The sequence below is a fragment of the Clupea harengus genome, chromosome 22 (genome assembly GCF_900700415.2).
Source record: "Clupea harengus chromosome 22, Ch_v2.0.2, whole genome shotgun sequence".
In the NCBI taxonomy this organism is placed as follows: domain Eukaryota; kingdom Metazoa; phylum Chordata; class Actinopteri; order Clupeiformes; family Clupeidae; genus Clupea; species Clupea harengus.
The window spans coordinates 3,432,071-3,449,327 of NC_045173.1; the positions used below are offsets into that span (position 1 = coordinate 3,432,071).

Here is a 17,257-nt window from a genome sequence, read left to right on the forward strand (position 1 = left end):
TTGTATGTGTTGAGCAGAATTTCAAGAATAAATAATTAAGTAGGAATCTTGAAGTAAAAATCTTCATTTTTATTGCACCTCAACTAGTCAACTTAATCAATCTAAAATTACACCACATAGTACATTACCCAACTGCACTTAAAAAGAGTAAACGAAATACAAGGGAGTCTTCAAAACTCATGGATAGTGCAAACCCCCATCACCATACAGGTATCGTAAACATCGGCTTAAAGTACAGATACACTCAACATGAGGAATGATTGTGTGGCTCTGTTTAATAGTTCATTTCAAGGACTATGACTCTTAAACAGAATTCTCCTGACCAGTTGTTACCTTATGACACATTATAGCCAAGCCAAGCCTTTTCAGATTTTAATGATGCCACCATAACTGGTACCGAATATGGTGGCCTTAATTATTGCTCTGAAAGGCTATAGGAATGTGCTATATAAAAAAAACAGGACAGTAATAAATCTAGCCCTGAAATGGTCCTGAGTGGTTGTTAAATGTGTACAAAAGGCACAATCATCGGTGTATGTTTGTGTTAACTTGTGTAGCAAAAACAGAATCAGTACATCTTACTGTGGAATCCTTTCTGGTCACTATCATTTTGCTACATATAGAAAGGCTTTTACCCAGCACTTTCAATTTGGGTACCAGTGTAAATATTTGTTCCACTGAATTAATAGTAGAGGCCCACGGAGTGAGACACTCGCATAGATGACTCAGCAAAAGTGAGTGTGTGTCAAGCTCTTGTTTCAGCCCTGTGGTGAAGCAGGAATCTCAGAAGTGCAGCAGGTTACCACAGCTCAAGCCACCCCACTCCCTGAGGTACTTTCCATATTTAAGCAGTGTGTTAATGCTGAGAGAACAAGGCACTCCAGTGGAAATGAATATGGTAAAAAGGGTTTAACGCATCAAAGTTGGAGTGACAACAACTAACAGTAATTCCCTTTTTTGAAAGCACACAGTGGAGGTCCATGTAGGTACAACAGCAAATGCATGATTGGAAGGCCATGGCATTATAAAATGAACTGGTATTTCAGGTTTTGGTTCTCAAGAAATTCGGGGGTTTTGAAGCTGGTTATTGACTCCACAGGATATCTTCTACCCCACAAATTAGTGTTCATATCAGATAAATGGTCTTAAAACCTGTACATAATTAAGACCCATACGTTACTACACACTTTTAGGTTTCCCCCAAAACGTGGAGAATGTAAATCATTCACTATATGCCCCTGCTGCAACCATATGTTGGTTGCCTTGCATTCTCCTGTGCTCAATTGGGTATGAGGAAATCATGAGGTACTATGTAATATTATGAATTTGATCAACCCAGCAATCTTCCCATAATGTAGTCGTTTTCTGTGAAAAGGATATGGAGAAGAATCTTAAAATCAAAGTTTAAATTTTGCTAGCAAGGACTTTTGAACTTCACAATATTATGCACCATTGTGTCTGATTATCTGTAGCCGACAGTCATGACTTGGAATAGATGTCATGATGAGAAACATTAATAAAAACCCTTTAGAAGTCACGAACCCCCTGTGTGTTACAGACGACTGGAGACACTAATCACTCTTAGGCCTGAAGTAGAGCTTCTTGGTGAGCATTGAGGCGAAACAAGGCACCTGCTTCTTTCCGATGGCAGAAGGATCGTTGCATCGGCCAACACTGCGCCGGGACACTTTGCGGTTGACTAGTGTCAAAAGCTCAGTGACCTCTAGGGTGTGGCCGTGCTCCTTCAGGGCCTCACACAGGTCCTGGATGTACCATGAGCCATTGACTGTTTCACGGTGGGAGTAATATCCTTACAATGACAAAGAAACATTACCTTCAGTACATTTTCCTCCGGGAAACAAAATTAGTATTTGAAAATAACAATTTATTTTCAAATCTAATATGGCTGACAACATATGATGTGTATACATCTGTGTATCTAGCTTATCCAGCAGGTTCATTTTCTAAGTGTACTCACCCTCTGCCACTGAGTAGCACATGAGGAAGTCTGCCCCAGAGGGCAGAGTGTAGACAACCCCCGCGTCAACCTCTACTTCATTGGTCTTTGTGTCATGGTCCACCACATCCATGGGGGTAACTGGCTCATCATGTTTGTCCCCACGGCACGCCTAGAATCAATAGATAACCAGGTATGGTACAAAAATGAACATCTGCAGGTTCAGCTGAGATCTGCAGGTTCAGCTGTGGATCTGCAGATAAGAGTTGCTCTTGGCTATATTGTCACCTGTAAGATGAATATCTTGGGCTTCCCGGCAAGGCTTGGGCATTTTTTTCCTTTGAAAAGACCCGTGATATCCTGAATGCAAATCTTCCCATCATAGGCAAAGACATGATCATTCTCCCCATGACTCAGGAAAATACAGATAAAGCAGTCAGAGTCCGTATGATCGTCCTCGGCAGCTGTGGAGGGTAAAGTCTCAGCTAAAGTGAAAGTGAAACAAATCTGTGCCTACTACATAGTTACATAAAACCAGTAAAAATATACGTGCTGTTCAAAGTATCATTTTAGGCTACGTAACATTTTAGGAGATGGCAGATAGCATTTATTTTCTATAGAAGAGTACTTGCCTTCACTTATCTTGGTCCAAACCTCCTCCAGTTTGAGGTTATCATATGCTCTCACTTCAAACTCCAACACCTCAAATCTAAGACAACACTGTAATAATTAGTGTGCGTATGCACTTGTTTTCTGTTTGGTCACTTCTGTCTCTAGTCCTGTCATTCTCACTTCATTGTTTAAAACAGCAAATAAAGCACAGCACTACGTTTCTTTTTTTATGTGGATGACAGCTCCTTACTGAATGCAATAAAATACGAACATAGGTACAAACCTTCGGACCAAGTTGTGTCGATCCATGTTGGTGCCATTCCTTGGAGGCATCCCCAGACGCCAAAAGAAGTGCTCCTGATTGAAGATGAGGACCAGGCCTCTCTTTTTGTGGCTCATCTTGTACTCTTCGCCAGGGTCCAGGGAGACAGAGCTGGAAAAAGGATAAAATGCTTTGTTTAAGTTGTGTCTATATGGTGTTTTGAATCCTTTTCACTAAATGACACAGGAGGCTACTCTTACCTGTAAAAAGCATCGGTTTCTGTGACATTCTGGGTGACACCTGAGATGAAAATGGTTTCAATTTGACAGAGATCATTGTGCAATTGTTGTGCATGACAGCTCAGACTTGACAGGCCTGCTTTCATTCTCATTACAAAGCCATTAAAATGTCTATCTTTACCCTCTAACCTTAACCACACAGCAAGTTGTAGGTGAACTGCCTAATAGAGGATTGAGCATTTTGGCTCGGAGAGGTCAAACCTCTATTGTTCACAGGCACCTGGTGCCTGAGGGTTTCAATGGCCTGGTGACAGAGCGCAAGACAGCAGAGGGGTTTTAAAAGGACGGGATTTTAAAAGTGATGGAATGACTTTTCAGATCTTTTAAAATATTACCAGTGCATGCCACCAATGTTTCGATTTCGTATACTATTTTAGATCACAAATAGTGCATGAACCCTGTAAAATGTAGACCAGGTGAAAAACGTGAGTCATAAACACTCACCTGAAATTATACGTCCGCTAGACGTACTGTCCTTTTCAACGTTCCCTGTATGATGATTAAGAAACTCAAATGATTGCAATGATATCATCAAAACATAGTTATAAACACTTATAAAGACCATGGTACCATGGTTCCAACTACATACATGTTTAAAGATTAAATGTGTCCCACAGCCTATAGCTTTCAGTCAACAAAACGACTGCAACTACAACTAGAACCAACTTCAGCAGTCTTAAAGTGTTAAACTTAATCAAACCAGGGTGGAACACCTTCAACGAGTAACGTTAGGCAACGAGTGGTTAATGTTTGTGATGACTTTTGCCTCTGAGAAACACAGCTAACCTTCCTGGCAACAACATCAAGAAGAACCTTCCCTACAGCACTAGATAAAAGTCTATTCAAATCACTTTCTGCAAGTATTCTCATACCTGATGTATCTGTCGCATGACTCGCCATCTTAATTTCCTGCTTGCCTTCAGATCGACAAATGTTGTTAACACAACGCTGAAGTTGGACGTACTCGGAGAAATTATCACCGCTTGTTTCATTGGATAAGTCTTAACATGAGGAATACACGATTGGCTGCTTTTGATGCCAGTCAACTATGCGTAGCAACTTCCGTGTTCGTCCTTCCACCACGCGAGGGGGAAATTACCCTCTCCACGTTCCCTTGCCAAAAAGTTGCCAACAGTGTGGCCTGGTGGATGTACATTGTACACGCAAGTGGCCTGTCTTGGCCAGGTACTTTTCAACCATTAGTCCCAGCCTACACAAAATGCATCTCATGCACATTATATAAAAGTCTTGATGGCTGTCTTTGTGCAAAAAGTGCATTATGCACTAATATTTTATTTGACAAATTAATCCATAGCAAAGTACATAGCTGAAACGTCCACAAACCCGGTCATCCAAAGTCATTTTTAAGTGAACAGGTATGTCATTAAACATTCATGAACACAACATAAAAACAGCCATGTTGTGTAAGCACACCTCAGGGAACAGTGTTACTAGTAGTATTTCAAACTCGTAATACACGTTCTACTAACATTTCAGGTAACTGATGTTAACCCATATACAACTGTTGTTAACTTTTCTAAAACATAATATTTCTTTAAATTTGACAACACTCTAATCCATATACTCAATTTCATCCCTGAGATACTTCATATACACCACAGAAGTGACATCATTACATAGTCACGGAGTAGACACACTAGCTTAATCATGCTCTTTATGTCATAATGAATCAGGTTAGATCAGTGCTTAGTAGGAGGTCATCTGCTGTTTCAATCCTGAATGGCAGGCCTGGTAGTTTCTGTGTATTCCCAGGACTTAAAGGTAGAACTTCACAGATCCATTTTCTCCTCATAGTGACATATGCACGAGGCCCTCTGACTGTCCATGTAGGGCTTGCAGCCCATGTGCATGACCGCATCGAACAGGAGAGTCACCGCAGACTCACAAGCTGGAAAGAGATATTGCGCAACAAACATTAAGTCATTACATCATTACACACCTGATTTGGCATTACCACATTTGAGATTGTAGAGGGAAAATATATATATGTATATTTGTATTATTATTATTTCATGTATTTATTTTTTAAAGATCAATATTCCATTGTTTCCTAAAGGAAGCAAGAGACCATGCACCAATGGGATAAAAATGGACTAAGCAGTCACATTTGCAAATCTGTGGTTATATAAACAAATACTTATCTCTATCTAATTTTGTTTTTGTAGTCTTCCCTATATAGTGGTCAAACATGGCTCTTTATCTCATCCGGTAGCATGCCACTGCATTTATTGAACAGTTTGTGCTGTGTTAAAATAAAGCCTCACTTAGAATCAGTTTGGTTTGTTAGTATGAGTTATTAAGAGCCATTGGGCATTGGAAGCTGAACATGTTTAAGTAGGTAGACTAGCTAGTTTTGCCACTCCATGGATACAGTGGTTCTTTATTGGCTCAGGAAGGGCTCACCTTGGACACTGTGGGCCAGGCCTAGTGTCTTTTGCAGTTTCGTGCAGATGGTCTCCAGACAGTCCTGGAACTGCTCGTCACAGACATGCTTCTCCTTTGCACAGGTGTCATAGCATCTGTCATGCTGATTACAGCACTTTGTCATGGATGGGATCCCAATATCAAACTTTGAGAGACAATAGATGTAAGGTAAAAATGCATTATTTCATAATTAGTGCCTATTTTGGATATAAGATAATATGCTTATGTATTAACATTAACTGTATTATCACTGAGACCTTAAACCCAAACAGAGGTGAACCACACCCATTAGGTGGAGGAGGCTTGTAACCTGGACGCGGTATTGGTATATAACCTGTATGGAACAAAGGTAAAGATGAATGCTCTCCCACCTCAAACTAACCGGCTATCTACAAAGATATTCCAATGGTCTGAGATTGGTGCAGTTATGTTTTTCAGGATGATGATTAACCAGGTGGCTATAGCGTGGATATACATCCATGGGTCATACATAGGTCATACATTATATAGGGTAGGCCCACCTTGTGAGGTAGCTAGTAGTTTAAAATAAATGGTAACGTTACTGTGTTTTGTAAAATGTCCTCACAGGGGCAAAGTTAGCTGGCCCTTACCATCACTGCATTTGAAGTGACAAAGTCCATCATCCCCACCAAAAAGATCCAAAGCTGCATTTAAGTATGTGTCTATCTTGTGAATACCGTTTCGTATGGTTTTCAAAGTCATTCGCCAGTCTGGAGTTTCAGGCTCGCGGTTATGCTGGGATGAAAACACACCAGTCAGAAATAGCATTGCAAACGCGAAGGCGGCAACGAAGTGCATAGTAACCTACACCCGCGAAAACAATAACAAACTGTTATACAGAAGTCACATTCCGCTTAGACTGACAGAGGGAACACTGGCGTCATTTCCTAACCTCGAACTGTTTCTATAGCGCGTTTGACCCAATTATGCACTAGAAAGTAATACAGTAACTTTCCTAACAACTGACGGCTTCATAGACTGCTCCTGTCCAAGAAGTTCACTTCCGGCATTGCGTGATGTCAAAACAATAAACCAATGAGATACCTCGTGGCGTAACGTAGGTTAGCGTGGCATCCGAGCAAGGTCCAAGTAGATGTGCACCCACCCCACAATCTGTATGGTATCAATTTAGAGAAGAAAACTAATATTTAAAAGGCAGCCATAACGTCACAAACAAACCGATAGAGGCAATTTCTTTGTCGTGAGCCTGGCTACGTTTTAGAGTTAAACACTGTTTAAAAATTGCATGTTGCGGAAGAAGTCACGTGTCATAAACGCCTGTGATATTTCTAATCTCTCCTCAAACCGTCATCGCACCAGATTTAGCAAACACAACGCAGCAAGTTAAAACGCACAAAAAGCGACCTCTAGTGGCAATTTCGTGATGCAACTGAAATCAACATTAACCTGAGCTATAGGTTAGTTACCACAGGTGTTTTTAACACAACAATGGGGCTTACGATGCCACGTAACTTCTTCCGCAAAATGCGAGTTTAAATGTGTGTTCAACTATAAAACGCAGCTAAGCTAACGACAAAGCAATTGCTTGTTTGTGAGGTTATGACAGTTTTCTAAATCCTTTTGTCTCTAAATTGCTCCCATAGGACCAGCTAAACCCATCTACCAGTTTATGCTGGTTTTCAGCAGTTTTTTCCCCTAGGTTTCAAACTGCTCCTTTGATATAATTATATAAATAAAAAGCCTTTCCAGCCCCACCGGTGTATTTTTTTTAAAGCTGTAAATTGAGATTGACTGAGGTGTGATGCAACACATGATGTTAATACTGGTGTTAATATTGACCACATTCCCTTTGTTATTTTAAATCAGCATTTTATGGGTCGAAAATGGCTCAACACGGCATCTACTGTTTAAAATCATCCTATACTGACATGAGTGTGAGTCTGATTTGTATTTGCTGATCGTTCACAAGAGTTTAATCCCCTCCATCCTCAGCCCCACTTTTTAGCATAGTTAGGTTTAGAACGGGGAGAGGGTGAATTTACACTTTAATTAGCTCAGGTAAGCAAATCCTGAGTGTCTGCAGTAACAGTACATCATTAGTTTTAAATCCAAACAGTGTTGGTAATAATTTACATTTTATTCAAATGATTAGTCAAGCAATGAAGAAATACTATGTTTTCTAGAAACTTAAATTACTCCAGAAGTTTTAGACATTCAGAAAAAAGTACAATAAACATCATGAATCAGATGGTTCAGTAGTCCATTCAGCAGGATTCTCACACTAGGCTGCAGAGCCCAGGAACAAGTCCCCTTCCAAAACAGTGGCAACCTCTTCACCACCGGTATCAAAGTCGAAAGTCCAGTCTCCTCATTGAATATGGCGTTGAAAGGCAAGGAAGCATACCACTATGACGGGCTCTTCAGGGTACTAGCACTCTTCTATGGGTGTCAAGGAAAGCATCTTCTGATGGTCTGAAATTCCATCATGATTGAGAATGAAGGGAGTGTGTGTGCCTCCATCAGATTGGCACCAGGGTCTTACAGTATATTTAACAGTCTGTCCATTACTGACAAAAAAGAAATCATCAGACTAGTATCTTATTCCAGTAACTAAAAAAAAGGAAGATTTGCAAGGTTCTGTACTGGAAGATTGACCACTTCTCTGTTGGTTCCCTGTTACGCATCCAGGCAGTTCCCATGGAGTGAGTTGGAGAGTGTGTTTGAAGGGAACAACTTAAAAGACCTCACAGTATGGTTAGCATTGGTCTGGTTTTAGTAGATTTTTCCTATCTTCATGGTTTCTTAAAAACACATTTACATATTACATACATATATTCTCTCATATATATACTCTAAAATGTCCAGAGGCTCGGGCCTCATCCTCCACGGAATAAGCTGTTTAGTCTGTCAAGTTCTTGACAGTTATCCATGGTCATCTGGTCAGCTTTCCGCCGAAGACGTTCATCTCTATAAACCTTAGCAGCATACAGCAGATCTGTTTCTGAGAGAGAAAAAAACAAACAAAAAAAAGACAGTCATTTGATTGCAGTTTGAACAAGGGACCTGTTAAACATGTTTGGAAATCAGATGAAATCAGACAATTCCTGTCCCTCTCTAGTTATAAGTTGCAGTTATCACTTGTGGTTTCAGAGTGCCCTCTAATGGCGAAAGCTGAATTGTGTAAAGGTTTAAGTTATTTGGTTGAGACTTCATTTCAAGTCAGGATATTTTTGTGTTTCACTAGAACTGAAAGAAAGTTGGCTATCCACTGTAATGTTACAATTCATTTATTAGCCAGAACAGCCACAATGATAAAGCCAATTATCACAGTTAGTGCTTTTTACCAGTAACATGAAAGCAACAGAAGATTCTAGGTCAAACGTTTTGCTCCCTCACCACTCCTACCTTGTAGTTGTGTGCAGTAAAACTGCTTTGATGCTACGCTAGAAGTGTTGTAGTGAGTAAAGGCACAGCTCAATGTTCTACAAATGTCTGCAATCTTTTAAAGCTACTGACAAAATGCTGGCAATTCTTGGCAAATACACACAAATGTTAACCCACCTTTGGAACACAACACAAACATGAGACCTACCTACATAAAAGCTTTGTGAGTAAGACAGAAAGGTATAACAGCAACTTACTTGTTTGTCTCTCTTTCCAGCAGTTGTTTCGCACATTTGACACATAGTCGTCCTCTACGCCCTTTTCAATTTTCTGTAATGTTGTCCCCTTGTATTCCGATCTGAAGTCTCTGTTGACAAAGTAATCTACTTGCAGGTTCTCAGTCTGCCTCTTAATCGTTTGACCCGTTGACCTGCAATGAAACAATACACACAACAGGCCTCAGATTACATGTCTGAAATATACTTTACTCCAGGACCCTGACCTTTAGACGTTATTGTTTTGCTTTCTCTGTACAGACTTGGTAGTGACTGAGGTCAACATAGATTCTGTTACAACCTTATGTTAATAAAATACTTTAAGTACTGGTCTATTTCAGTATACTATAGAGTTCAGTACAAAGAGCTTCAAACAGGCCAACATGTATTTGTAAATGTATCAAATAAGAGTTGTGACCAGGTGGTGTTTAGGTCTACATACGGTTTGGAGTAGAGGCTGTACGGGGGCGTGGACACCATCATCTGGCTCAGGATGGATACCAGGAGCAGCACGATGATGGGCATCAGCTGGATGAACATGGAGAATCCGCCCTGGAGGAAGGAAAACACGCACGACTCATCACGGGACACCAGTAAACAACATGAATGCATTAAGGTCACGGTCGTACATAAGGTATGATGTGAAGAAAATCCAGACATGAAAGTATATTTAAACAAGCTTTAAAGTGTAACTGCTCCTTAAATGTGACAAAATTTGCATTTTCCTAAAATATGTTATGGGTTGAAAATGGCTCAACACGCCATCTACTGTTTAAAATCATCCTGACCTTGCAAGGCCGATGTTCATGTAGAGTCACCCATTTGGGACTTATCTATGTCATGAAATGACGCCCATTAGAGTGAGTCTCATTTTCATTTGCTGATTGGGGCTCATCATCACAGGAGTTTACGCCCCCATCGCAGCACCACTTGCTCACAAATGCAGTGGGTGGAGTTTCACTTTAATTGAGTTTAGATATCGCATGACAAAAAAAAAAACACCTAACTGAAAACTACAGCTGCACAAAAACTACTACTAATTCAGAAGAGAGAAGAGGAAGGCGAGTAAGCGGAGCAGTGTGGTCTCAGAAGGTGCAGTGTGATGGCCAGTGTGATGGCCAGCATGGCGCCCACTCACCTCTCCCCTCTCCTCCGCCCGCTCTCGCCGGGTCTGCTCCTGGGGGCTGTAGCGTGCCCTGCCGTTGGTGAATGTGTGTGGGCTTGCTACAGACAGAGCGGAACACACAGAAGCCATCAACATCACTTGCACAAAAAAATCCTCTTAAAATACTAAAAGGTCCATTATGTTACTTCGATGCAAATAAAAATAAGTTTTGCAACACATTTTATTGCCTAATGAAACAGGGTCCTCGGAACTACCTAAAAAAACAAAAAAATCCCTCTGCAATTCCTGAGCCACCATTAGCGCAGATGAACAGAAACACAGCAGGGTGAGAAATGAAATAGGACCCATTTTGCCTTATACTGCACTGCAGAGAACAAAAACTACATAGTATTCCTTTACACATTCACATCAGTATAAAGATGATCAGTGTTTTCATCAGGAGGATGTGTTGTGTTTGGATGATGACTCACTAATCTAGAACAGGAGCATGACTGGTTAATTGGGACACTTGTATTCTTAGACTGCAGGTGAAGAGCGGAGGCCTAAATTCCTCAAATAACCACCATCACACAATTCTGTATATCAGGCAATGACCGCAATAGAAAAGGGCCCTCTGGACCAAGATACTTAGCCTTGCTAAAAATGAAAATGGCCCATTAGCTTTCATGGCAACACAAAATCCTCAGTCTTTTTGACCAACTGTCAAAATGTCCCAAACATTTTAAATGTCCCAAAATACTGACACTAAGCTAATTAAAACACACTCTAGAAAGCACTTTCAAGTGTCATGTGAGAAACATAAAGATGAAGTTAGGAAAAGTGTAAAGTGCTTAGAGCACTTCACGGAAGGTTTGATATGACACAAGGTTCAAAGACAGCCACTCACAGGTGAAACCTCCGCCAAAGAACATGTTGAAGAGGTCTTCTGGAGTGATGTCTGCCTCAAAGCCGCCATGTTGGAAATTGAAGTTGCCGTGTCCCTGCCCTGGGCTGCTGGGCTCCTCCCCTCCTGTGACATCATACTGCTTCCTCTTGTCTGGGTTGCTAAGGACGGCGTAAGCATTGCCAATCTCTGGATGAAATAACACAGGAACAAACGCGTGTCAAAACGCAGCTCAAAGCGGAGTGGTACATTTGCATGGCACAGTTTTAATTGGGGCTGTCTGTCGGACAGGAAGAGGTATTATTACTTTTGAAGGCTTCTGTGGCTCCAGGGGCATGGTTTTTGTCTGGGTGAAACTTCAGTGCAAGTTTCCTGTAGGATTTTTTCAGGTCCTCATCATTAGCATCCTTGCCAACTCCCAGTACTTCATAGTAGTCCTTGCATGTTTTTATCCTGAAGGAAACGGAGAGGAAAAAAAGACAACAACATCTGTATCTTCAACTGTAACGGGTGAATATAAGACCATGACATTTATATTATTAAATGTTATCAACTGAAGCTATATAGCGCCATGACTAATATTAAAAACATGCACAGACATTCAAAGTGTTAGCGATATACTAGAATTAGTAAAAGTATAAAAGAATGGTGCAGCGGATGTAATATGCACATGAGAAAACATCTTCCAGGTGCAAAACATTCCGATTGCGATACGATAGTGTAACCATCACTACAAGGGCTTACATGATAAGTACAAAAGGTTAAAACAGATTAAGTTTTAAGACTGTTTTGAAGACAAATACAGTATATCAACACAACACACAACCCTTGTATCCTCCCTGTGTTCTTTCCTGTCCTCTGGGTACCGTAAACTCACCAGAGAGCAAATTAGCCCTCACTTAGGCTGAGGTGTGGAATTCAGAGGTTTGATGAACAACACAACACGCTGTCCCAAATGATCAAAGGCCATGTCCTCAAGGATGGGCTGAAATAGCTATCCGACTGTCTTCACAGACTTACCGTGAGTGAGTACAAAAAGCAGTTTAAAGGGGTTACTCTTCCACACATCAGTGCTTTTCAGGAATGTGCATCTCTCCTCCACCATATCCCACCCCTTCTCTGACTAAATGTGTTGGCCGTCCAGCAAACACAAACACACACACACACACACCTCGTCCCTTCCCCCAGTGGCCTCATGGGCACTCAGCCAAGTATCAAGGGTTTCCATGGCAATAGCAGGGTGAGTCGAGCATTGCAGAGACCGCAATGTCCTGTTTGAAGGGCTGATTAAAAGGCAACACATCCCTGCAAAAGCAGTCGCATCAGCCAATGCAACACACAAGCCAGAGCAGAGCAGTTTGTGACGAAGCCACAGTGCCAGTTCAGCCCCTAGCTGACGCAAAACAAATGCAAAATGGGCGCGACTTCTCCTTGCCAATCTTATTACTTATCTTCTGCATAATTCTATTGAGCTCCAATCTTTTACAAAGAAGTCTGGGGTGGAATACATTTTTTTACACATGTGCTCCAAAGAACATTTACATGTCTTAAAAGTGGTTTGGTGTGAAAATGTGTGAACCTACTCTGGGAGACCTTCTGTAGTCATGTTCCAGAAAACAGTATTAATAGTTATACAATAGATGCTGCAAATAAAAGTTATATTTTTGACTATGAGTACGTGTTTATTTGCCCGTCTTCTGTTTGAACATTTGGGTTGTCTGACTGGGCTGTGGACGTGTTGTGTATTTCCCTCTCTACTCGTTAGTGTCCCATTCACTATGTTTGGATACCTGGCCTTTGTTTATATAGCACAGTTTATATTGTCATGTGGGTTGTGATTTTCCATGAGAAGAGATTTGTGACTGTGGCTGATGGACTGAGGGGCGCCATCTTCAACTATCCACCACTCTTCTAGCCTGTTCAAATCCTCTGTTTTAATGCCAGCAGTAACTTAAGGAAATGCTGTATTTGAATGACCACTGAGCCTGGTGTCATTATCCTTTGTCACACATCTCCAAGGGCCTTGGAATTGTAGGAGCAGCACAGCTCTTGGCTTCACCTATATTAGCAGGAGACACTGAGCTCTGCGGGAAGGGCTCCATAACTCTCACATGGGTATACTGATGCAATGCTGAGACATGACGAACACTGCACTCTCAGAGCATCCACAGCGCCCTTCCAGAGCCTTCACTGTCTGCACGACATAGCGAACTTGGTGTTGCCTAATGTCTGCTTACCAAATGCAAAAACAGTAGCTTTGTTCTGTTAGAGATTCTTATCATTGGTACTGGCAAATGTGGGTAGAAATCCTGGTCAGATATGGGAAACTACAGGTAAATTAGTGTCTTCTACATGGTGAATGGCATTAATGTGGAATTCCCAGGTTGTAGGTACTTACCTCAACTGCATTGCAAGAAGTCTTGTCTTGTCTCAAGTGAGAAAACATTTATGGGAAGAGTGCATAGACCCAAACCAGAAAATCAGACACGCATCATGAAACGATCATTCAGTCGTTTGTCCAGTCAGAGTCCCAAAGATACTTGCATTATGTAAGCGCCTGTCCGGGGTTAAGTGCAGAACATGCTTTGGCGTGACAGTTTTTGATATCAGTAGAGAGATTCCCAAACACGTCGTTTTTTTTTTTTATTATACAGAAAAGATGCTAAAGTCCTTGTGCTACTGGTTGGGGAATTCCCCATAGGAACATTACTGAGCTGAAGCGTCCATTTCACAGATGATGACTAAATCAGCTGAACTGCACAGGAGCCCACAAACTAGGCCATGGCAAAACTCAAATGATCTCTCTAGCGGAAAGGGTGCTACCCACTGCCACAGTTTTTCACCATCAGCTGCACAGAACTGGGACACAGGCCCATACCAAACAGAGGCAGCATTAAGGGGTCTTGAAAGGGTGAGCGAACGTGTGGAACCTGCCATGACCATGGAGGTATACAGTAAAGAAATACGGAGATCTGTGCTCAGTGGGAGGACCGTAGAAAGGGGGAAAAAATGGAAGAAAGGATGGGTGGGTGAATGAATGAATGAATGAATGAATGAAGAGAGCGACAGAAGAGAACATTTGGCTGCTCCTCACCTTCGTACCCCCTCCGTCTGATCCTTGGTGAAGGGCTTGGCATGCTCTCCTGCTGCATCCTGGCCAGCTCTCTCCGACCGCTGGTTAGAGTCGCTACTCTCAGAGGGCCCCCTGTAGTGAGCATTGCCATTCCCTGCAGAGCTGCCATTCCTCGACAGAGCATCTAGTAACACTGCCACACACACACACACACACACACCAAGTCAAATACTCTCCTCTTTCGACCACACACTTTGCCTAATCAGTGTTGTGAAATGACTCAGGGGCTAAGATTAACGGGACGTACCAAATATCTAATAAACACTTTTAAATTTCCAAGAGTCAAGCGCAAAACTGCTACCACACGTTAAGGCCAGTTTGAGGCACAACTCCAGCAAGGCAGCTGCAAGGACTCAGCCTCGGGGAACCATGACTCTGCGGTCCTGACAGCCTGCCTGAGCACTGTTAAGCTGCCCATAGAAACTTCATGGGTGTCAGGGTCAAATTATATGTACACAAGGGGTTTCAGTTAATCCTTCTTCAATTCTGTAAACTAGTGAGGTCAGCTAAAATTCACTTTAATAAAACAATCTCTTTTTGTGAAGATTAGACCAGGTCTAAGTAGTCCAGAACAAACATGTTGTCTAAATGATCCATTATACACAGCAGTGAATTGTAGTTGGAAAATACAACTCTGATATGAAGGGACAACAATAATCAAGGTAACTGAGGTTAGGCTAGCCAACAAGCAGAGACTGCATCTCATACCTGCAAGATGATTGGCAAATCAATCAAACCTATGTTTTGATGACGAGTGCCAGCTGGATTCAGTTACAGAGAGCCACAAGCAGAGGCTCCACAGAATAATGAATCAATTTAGAATAGCTGTGTACATGGAGTAAAACTGGACAATAAAGGGGGTGTGTGGATGCGCATACATCATGTTGTTTAATATTTTTTTCTTGTTTTGTCCATTCCCTTTCCACTTTCTTAAACAACAGACAGACATGTTGAAGGTAGCCCTTTATCTCTTTTAGAGTCAATCACTTTATTGGAGGATTGTGGCCAAGCCTAATCATCTCTTACTGCTTCCAGTGCACCCCATTACTACCCCATGTGATCCATGCTCAGTGCTTACCTACTGCCCTATATCCCTTCAAATCCCCTGAAGATTAGCCAGACACAAAAGCATGGTCTGCACATTATCATAGGAAGGAGCCTGATGAGGCCACCATAAAAGGCAAACTAACTAATTCAGCAGACAGAAACCAACACTTTAGACCACACACTTTGTAACAAGTTTTCTCCTCTTAGCTAGACTAATAGCCGACTGGTGGTCATCATCGGGGTACCAACCACACTCAATGGCCATTTTATTTAATTTTAAGGCCATTTGCACCAGTCAGGGGGCAGCAACACTTTGATATACTGTGTTGAATAGAGGTGTTAATATTAGATGTTTGAAAATCAGAAAATCCCGGCAGTCAAATGACAACGTCAGTGAAAGCTCAGGCGGCTAAACTTCAGTCATTGGATGACATGACTGACATTATCGAAACCTGGCACGTTTGGGAGATTGAAAGACTGAATCCCTTTGCAAGACCTTGTATTTCCCTACCTACAAACTACCGTACGTTAGCTAGTTACATTTTATATAATAGGCCATTAGCTACGACTGAACATAACGTCAACCAGCGTTGACGTTGCCTTACACAAAGCTCACAAGTTTAGTGGGAGTCTAACATTTCAACATAACATTTACATTATGAACAATCTTTCGTTCAAGCTAGTTAGCAGTCATTTCTTGAAATATCTTCTGTTTCGAGGTAATGGTAGCAATTCGTAAGATGTCTGCATAATATCCTCTGTTAATCATTACCAGCTAGCTAGCCATGTTTTCAGTTAGCTATCGATACCAAGACCGAAAACCTCGACAGAGCTTCTATGGTACTCGATAGATATTATTAGCGACATTTTGTGGTGGCACCAGGAGATGACGGTGTAAAGTAGTTATTTACCGACAGTAGGAGGTTAATTGTCACTGAATATTCTGATCTGACCTGGTCAGTGGTCATCTAACTGCTACGTAACATTAGCCCAGACCTAGCAATGAGGCTAACGTCAAAGGTTAGGTAGGTAACGTTAGCTATCATTAACACTGTCAATTTAACACGACTGCAAAACTGACACATTGTCATACATCATTAACCAACAGTTCGGTTACTGGGTCATATTAACGTTAGGTTAGTTAAAGAAGTTCACCATGCGATTCTGTAATAAAGATATCATCAAAATCAGCTTCTGTCGTTAGCTAGCTGTCGTTACCTATTGGTACCTATGTGTGTAATCCTGGGAGGGTTCGAAGCTAAAGAAATTCAAGTTAGCCGTGCTACCATACTATTTTACTACAAGTTAGCTTAGCATGTATAAAGCTAGCTGATGTTTAACATTAGCTTACAACTCGTTAGCTAGCTAGCGAAAGCCAAGTTGAATTAAGGTTAGCTTGTTACCAAGATGACTTTTAATCTTACCTTTCGCTTTGTCTGTTGGATAGAGCTTTTCAGCCTTATGCAAAAATCGCACTGCCTTTTCCTTATCTCCTGCTTCTAAGGCTTTAGTGGCAATATTTATACATCTTTCAGCTTCGTCTCTGTTGCCTTCCATCTTCCTTCCTCTTCCACCCCCCGCTCAGCTGATACCTTCAGAGGCTCAAAACCGCAAAGCGATGTATTCCATGCTTTTGATTGCAGCACATTCGACTGTTCTGTTTCTGGACAATTATAGACTAAGACCTTATTAAAATAACCGGAAGACAATATTCTTTTCACGACAAGTCATATTTGTAATGACACGTTTTGAATTTTGAATTTAATTTCGATATTTACCTAAGAAGCTAAAGAAGGATCTAGTCAATTCCACATCTTATTCATTAATGTAGGTAGCCTAGCCTACCAAAGAA

The 17,257-nt window shown here is 41.4% G+C and overlaps 3 protein-coding genes across 3 annotated transcripts; all 3 read right to left on the minus strand.

Annotated features, from left to right (window-relative positions):
* Window positions 1–48: 48 nt before the first annotated feature.
* Window positions 49–4,322, minus strand: LOC105903883 (caspase-6). Its single transcript, XM_012831684.3, has 8 exons — window positions 4,003–4,322; window positions 3,575–3,619; window positions 3,092–3,131; window positions 2,853–3,002; window positions 2,590–2,666; window positions 2,246–2,421; window positions 1,979–2,129; window positions 49–1,810 (listed from the first exon to the last, which is right to left on the minus strand). Exons 1-8 carry the CDS (start codon window positions 4,028–4,030, stop codon window positions 1,572–1,574), a joined length of 906 nt encoding a protein of 301 aa, XP_012687138.2. The 5' UTR covers window positions 4,031–4,322; the 3' UTR covers window positions 49–1,571.
* A 68-nt stretch (window positions 4,323–4,390) lies between these two features.
* pla2g12a (phospholipase A2, group XIIA) lies at window positions 4,391–6,797 on the minus strand. The gene is made up of 4 exons (XM_012831818.3): window positions 6,187–6,797; window positions 5,833–5,909; window positions 5,555–5,720; window positions 4,391–5,039 (listed from the first exon to the last, which is right to left on the minus strand). Exons 1-4 carry the CDS (start codon window positions 6,392–6,394, stop codon window positions 4,921–4,923), a joined length of 570 nt encoding a protein of 189 aa, XP_012687272.1. The 5' UTR covers window positions 6,395–6,797; the 3' UTR covers window positions 4,391–4,920.
* An 878-nt stretch (window positions 6,798–7,675) lies between these two features.
* Window positions 7,676–17,183, minus strand: dnajb14 (DnaJ heat shock protein family (Hsp40) member B14). The gene is made up of 8 exons (XM_012831874.3): window positions 16,830–17,183; window positions 14,320–14,491; window positions 11,533–11,678; window positions 11,229–11,414; window positions 10,355–10,440; window positions 9,659–9,768; window positions 9,199–9,371; window positions 7,676–8,558 (listed from the first exon to the last, which is right to left on the minus strand). The coding sequence occupies exons 1-8, from the start codon at window positions 16,960–16,962 to the stop codon at window positions 8,434–8,436; spliced, it is 1,131 nt and encodes a 376-aa protein (XP_012687328.1). The 5' UTR covers window positions 16,963–17,183; the 3' UTR covers window positions 7,676–8,433.
* Between the last annotated feature and the right edge of the window lie 74 nt (window positions 17,184–17,257).